This window comes from Hyperolius riggenbachi, chromosome 2 (assembly GCF_040937935.1).
Source record: "Hyperolius riggenbachi isolate aHypRig1 chromosome 2, aHypRig1.pri, whole genome shotgun sequence".
NCBI lineage: Eukaryota > Metazoa > Chordata > Amphibia > Anura > Hyperoliidae > Hyperolius > Hyperolius riggenbachi.
The window spans coordinates 339,080,542-339,087,164 of record NC_090647.1 but is presented as its reverse complement, the minus strand read 5'-3'; the positions used below and the strand labels follow the sequence as shown (position 1 = coordinate 339,087,164).

The following is a 6,623-nucleotide window of genomic DNA, read 5'->3' as shown; positions in this document are numbered from 1 at the left end:
GCCTGAAACTTCAGTGCATGAGAACAGGGGGAAAAAAAACACACAAATGATCTCTTGAGATTAAAAAGGAAGGCTGTATACAGCCTGCTTGTGTATGGATGTATTTTCTATGTGTGAACATACTGTACATCAACCTACTTCCTGTTTTGGTGGCCATTTTGTTTGTTTATAAACAAACTTTTTAAAACTGTTTTTAACCACTTTTAATGCGGCGGGGATCGGTGAAATTGTGACAGAGGGTAATAGGAGATGTCCCCTAACGCACTGGTATGTTTACTTTTGTGCGATTTTAACAATACAGATTCTCTTTAAGTACACATACAGAGAAATTAAACAAACAACATTTAAGAAGCACATACATTAGATGATGTATGGGCAGATAGACCAAGAGACAGGAATATCCCTCTGATCGGAGAGAGATCTGTTGCCTGCCCATACACCAGCAGGCCAATTCCTGAGATTTCAGCATGAAATCTTTCTAGAATTGGCCTTGTATCGCCGCCCCGGGCGCTGTCCCCCCAGTATACATATATCCCCCGTGCCCCTGCATTAATACTTAACCTCTCCGCCACTGTGTCTGCATAGTGCCAGTGCACCACGCGGTTTCCGGTGCACCACATGGGACACAAACCCGGAAGAGGAAACTGGACACACTGGCAGGTGGTGGAGAGATAAAGTATTAATGTAGGTGCTGCGAGGGGGGGGAGGGGGGGGGGATAGTACATGTACAATATAGCGGCCGGAATTTCTCACATTCGTAGTTTGCAATTACAGCACGTGGTTACCGTGCACACGATTAAGCATGTCGGCCCAACATCTTGCAGCATGCCCGAACGATACAGGCTGATTGCCCGTCGGGCATGCTTTTGGCAGCACTGATTTGCATCAGATGGTCGATCGGCTGCCAAATCGCCTGGCCACCTTTAAGCCAGTGGAGAATATACATTTATTAAAGATCTGTTTTGCCTGTTCGGTCATGGTTCACGAGTAGCATGCAAAGAAGACTTTCAGAAAGATACACCCAAATAGCATTAAAAACATTTTGGGTTGTTTGGTTAAGTGGGATAAAACAGCAAACTGGCTTCTGCTAAGACACAAAAAATATAAAATTGCTTGGAACCAGGGATAGTAAATGAGATGCAAAACCTATGCAGCCTGAAGAACGGACCAATCAAATTCAGCAGCTGCTGGTCTAATTTCAAGCTGCAAAAACGTGCATTTAATTACCATAAAGTTTGAAGCAACTCAGAATTATCTGCATCTCACTAACCATCCCTACTTGAAAAGGAGTGTCTGTAGTCTGTGCGTAAAGCCCCTAAACACGCTTGTTTAAAGTCAGCTGAGGTGACTAATTCAGCCGATAATCCGGCGTGTGTACTGTAGCCTCCGACCGCTGCCCTGCAAGTGATCCGCCAGGCTGATTAACCAATTAACCTTCCTGGACGTAAAAGTTACGTCCAGGAGGCCTTGTGCGCTCCCGCACGCCCCCGCGGCTGAACGCGCGCGTGCACTCCCGGCCCGCGGTTCGTTAGCCAGGCAATCAGTGAATCGGGCTATGGTGCTCAATCACTGATTACTCTCCCCCACAGAAAAAGCGACAGCTTCTCTCAGAAGCTTCGCTTTTTCTGGCTCTAGCGTCCCTCTAAGCGTACATGTTACGCTTAGAGTGACGTCACTAAACAAACTCATGGCTGCCATCTTGTGGCCAAAAAGTAAAACTACACCTAAATATAAAAAATTATAAAAATAATCATATATTTACATTTAAAAATGACAATTTACATCCCACCCTCCAAAAAATACCCACATAAAATGTTTAATAAAAAAAACAAAACATTACAATAAAAAAAAAAACATGTAAATATTTACCTAAGGGTCTAAACTTTTTAAATATCAAAGTAAAGATGAAATATTTCTATTTTTTTTTTTAATTATAAGCTTGTAAATAGTGATGGATGCAAAACAAAAAAAAAAGGAACCATTATTTCCAAATAACATATTGTCGCCATACATTGTGATAGGGACATAATTTTAACGGTGTAATAACCGGGAGATATGGGCAAATACAATACGTGGGTTTTAATTATGGAGGCATGTATTATTTTATAACTATAATGGCCGAAAACTGAGAAATAATGAATTTTTTCCATTTTTTCTTATTCTTCCTGTTAAAATGCATTTACAGTAAAGTGGCTCTTAGCAAAATGTACCCCCCAAAGAAAGCCTAATTGGTGGCGGAAAAAACAAGATATAGATCAGTTCATTGTGATAAGTAGTGATAAAGTTATAGGCTTATGAATGGGAGGTGAACATTGCTCGGATGCATAAAGTGAAAACGACAATGCAAAGTGGTTAAGTTTCCAACTAATCTGGTGTTCTATGTCTTGGTCATATGTTTAGATGTATATGGAATGAGGTTGATTTACCTTGATCTGATCAATTACAGCATGTAACTGTGTTTTAACAAGCTTTTGTTTATAAATGTTATGAACTTTAACCCATTCATACTTGCAGCATGCTTACACTTCATTGAAAGCCACACTGAAGTGCTTTATCCAATAGATCTAGTCTGGGGGTTAACATGCCCTTCTATTTTGGCCTTGGTAAAAAAAAAACAAAAAAAACACATTAATGGGACATGCATTAATTCTTACCTGCTGACATATAAAGAGCCAAAAACTGTTCCCGGCCCAACATGGAAACAATAATTGAAGAAAATGACCACAGGACATACATATTTGCAGCCATATGGAAAAGGGAGTAGTGGCTAAACGTGGAGAGAGTCATGGGTAGGCAGAGGGATTCTAGAAAACAAAATTATATTTATGTAATAACTAAAACATAACGCCATATTCAGTTTCAATAAAATGTAGAAATGTCAACTGATGCAAATAAGCCAAGCTACATCAAGTACAAACAGAATAGTGAAAATCTTATAAGTAATAAACACAAAGAAGAATTTAGTGAGCGTTCTACAATACCAGTTACGGATTTCACTTTCCTTTTAATGGCCCTACACTTATCGACTTTTCCTGATGATATCCGACAGATGCATTTACCGCAACTGAATCGGCTAGAAATCCATGCCGCGAACCATGCTTGATCAACCAAAATTACATCATGCCCGGTGAATGATATCGCTCGATCGGCTTGAGTTTGTATTTGCAGGGATGACCAACACAGAGTGTTGGCAGCAGATCTTACTCTCACCTGTCCCCTGGCGTGCTTCCTCCAGTGTCTTCTCTCCATACCGACGCGCTCCTCTCTGTGTCTTCTCTCCTCAGGTTGACAGACACTAGATGCATACATGCCAGACCTAGCGTTTGTCACATGACACAGGCACCACGGGAGAGAGGACACAGGAAGGAGGGCCACAGCATGGAGAGAGGGACTTTGGAGAAGGCATTCCAGCGGACAGGTGCGAACTAACTCCACTCACAACACCTGGGGGGACACATTAGATGGGCAAAGATCTGAAAGGCTGGTAGGCCGTGGCTCCACAGATTTTCAATAAATTTCATGCTAAATCTACTAAAAATCTGAGTACAGTGTATGGGAGAATTCCATTCCCTTTAGATCAGATTTGATCATTAAGGTGGCCACACACCATACAATTTTTTAAATATCTGTTCAATTTAAGAATTGTAATCAATTTTTCTGATTGTAACATTTCAAAAATATGACCAATGTACCACACACCTATCTTCAATTTTTTCCTCAATTATGATAAAAATGATTGGAAACTCAGAGAAAATTGCTAGGGTGTGTATATTAATAAATTAACAATCCAACACACACACACGCCATACAATCTTTAGTAGAAATTGGAGAAATATCTGGCATTCTGGATCGATTTAAATCGAAAAAAAACGGGAAATCCGATCGGATTTTTCAGTCGAATGAAACAAAAAAAAAAGATTTAGATTTTTTCGAGAGATACGATCAGTTTTTATCGAATTACTGTAAAATCGGATCATTTTATTGTATCGTGTGTGGCCACCTTTAGAGGGATTGTACTGATAGTCAAATCGTATGGCATTGTTAAAGTGAACCTCCAGACTAAAAATCTACTCAGCAGCATTGAAAAGGCTTGGTGTTTCTTTAAAGCGGTATCGTCACCATAAAAATCAAATTTCAACAGCAACTGGTCTGAGTGTATTAAGTGATAAAGATGCTAATCCTGCATTCAAAACATTTTCTGCTGTTATGATTTGGAGTTATCATATACCTTAGGAGCACTGGCTCTTTAGTAGTCGTGCCAAAGAATTGCATGCTGGGGGTTCCTTTTATCTATAATCTATTCCTCTTCTTCCCTTTATTTCCCTGTCTGCTGCTTATCTGAAACCTGATCCCCTACTCACTTGCGTTTGCAAGCAAGGCTGAGATGACTCAGTGATTGGAGGAGACAAGAAAAAAAGTAAAGGGCAGAAATGACATCACGAGTTAGCCTTAACTGTGGCAAAAGACATGGCCCCCACCAGGAACAGAATTCTTGTCATTTACTATAGAACAGTCACTGAAATCAAAACGTGGACAGTACAATACATGTGTTATGTAAGTAGATCAAGTATTTATCTACTTATATATGTGTTTTTTTCCCTGGAATAGTATGGCTGATCCTACTGCTTTAACAGCTTCACAGCATCAGAACTTTGTGCAGGTAAAAATAAGGCTTTGGTAAGAAAAACAAACGCCAATTTCTGCCCCAGCAAACAAATCTGCCCGGGCATTTTCCCCTGATGCTGTGCAAAGCATGATGGGATTTCTGATGATGTCGTCGTCTGGCGTAGCTGGGGGTGGGGGGTGATCAGGACACAGGACAGTTGGAACTGTGTCTCATGATCCCTGTCACTTCCTTTCAACCAAAAAGATAGCTGCCCCATAAAGTCACAAACATTTGCCTGTTCTTTTAACCGCTGCCGCCTGCGTCACGCCAATGGGCGTGGCCGCGGCGGCAGCCCCAGGACCGCCTAACGCCAATTGGTGTAAAGTCCTGGGGCTGTGTTTTGCAGGAGATCGCGCGCGCATCTCCTGCTTGGTAAGCGGAGCAGAGCTCCGCCTTCAGTCTCCGAGCGGCGGTTGCCGCTCGGGAGACTGTTAGACGGTGTAATCGCCGTCTGTACTGGAGTCGCTATACGATATGGGAAATACTGGTGAGTCAGGACAGGAATGCTCCCTTGTCACTCGGCATGATTCCCTAGTAGCTGATGACTCTGCTTTTTCTTCTTGTGGTGTACCTGCATCCCACCCTGATTTTGTACAGAGGTCCCCCCTCCCCCATGTCCTTGTAGAGGAGGTTTCATCTTCCCCCCTTGGTGAATATGAGAAGCCTGCTCCCTCATCCCTGCGCCTTAAGTCTTCTTTTATGCCCCCTATTTCACAAAATCGCAATGTCAAAGTGTTTATGGAAATTATCGAAAAGGAGTTATGGACATTGAATTTGAATCCCCTTGGCTCTGATCTTAACCTAACGGGTGAGGAATTTGTGGCCTTGGATGAATTGGCTAAAGCTTCAGGGATAATCATCAAGCCGAGTGACAAGGGAGGCAATGTAGTCCTCCAAGACGAGGAGGCCTATGTGGAAGAAATTATGCGTCAGCTAAATGATCGGGAGACATATGAACGATTGGAAAAAAACCCATTTCCTGTGATTGCTGAACGTGTTAACGAGTTGCTGGATGAGGGGTTATATCGAGAGGTCATCACTAAACAGGAATATGATTATTTGGAGGTGGTTACGTACAACGTACCAACGCTGTACACTCTTCCAAAATTGCATAAATCCCTAACTAAGCCACCCGGGCGGCCAATAGTTTCTGCTGTTGGTAGCCCTACACAACGGCTAGGACAACTGATCGATCAGAGGCTGAAGCCATTGGTCCAGTCGCTCCCTTCGTATGTGCAGGATACTCGCGATGTGTTGGGGGTATTGGCTGGCTTTCTGGCACCCCCGGGGTCCCTCCTCGTGGGGATCGATGTTGAATCCTTGTACACTTCGATCCCGCGCGTGGAGGGGCTCCGGGCAATGTCCTTTTTCTTGAATGAGCGTTATCCAGGGGCTGATCTGCACAGTGCCTTCCTTGTGGAGTCTATGGAACTGATTTTGCATCTTAACTGTTTTGTGTTTCAGGGCCGTTTTTTTCGACAGATCCGCGGTACGTCTATGGGGGCGGCGTGTGCCCCGGCGTATGCCTGTTTGCACCTGGGACTCTGGGAACGCGAGGATGTATTCCCGACCCCGGAGTACGGGGCACACGTCGCCCTCTGGATTCGATATATAGATGACGTATTGATGGTGTGGAGTGGAACGACCGATGAGCTTGAGTTGTTCATTGGGACATTGAACCACAACGGGAAAAACATAAAGCTCACGTACATTTTCGGACAGGAAATTTCTTTCCTGGACTTAATGTTAAGAATTGAGGGAGAGAAGGTGGTATCTTCTTCCTTCCGTAAAGGTACGGCTGGCAATACTATTTTGCATGCCGATAGCCATCACCCTCAATCCTTGAAACGTGGGATTCCGTATGGGCAGTTCCTCCGTGTTCGGAGGAACTGCTCATGCGATGACGACTTTCGGAAGGAATCGCGCGCTATGTATAAACGTTTTCGAGCCCGCGGCT

The 6,623-nt window shown here is 43.2% G+C and overlaps 1 protein-coding gene across 2 annotated transcripts in view; it reads right to left on the bottom strand.

Annotated features, from left to right (window-relative positions):
- PARL (presenilin associated rhomboid like) overlaps nt 1-6,623 on the bottom strand; it is a 65,301-nt gene that overhangs the window by 41,880 nt on the left and 16,798 nt on the right. For both annotated transcript variants that reach the window (XR_011026320.1, XM_068269439.1), the window contains exon 7: nt 2,655-2,804. Coding sequence is in view for 1 of the 2 variants with exons in the window: in XM_068269439.1 (XP_068125540.1) it covers nt 2,655-2,804 (150 nt within the window). In the remaining variant the exon portion in view is untranslated. The remainder of the gene's footprint in view (nt 1-2,654; nt 2,805-6,623) is intronic.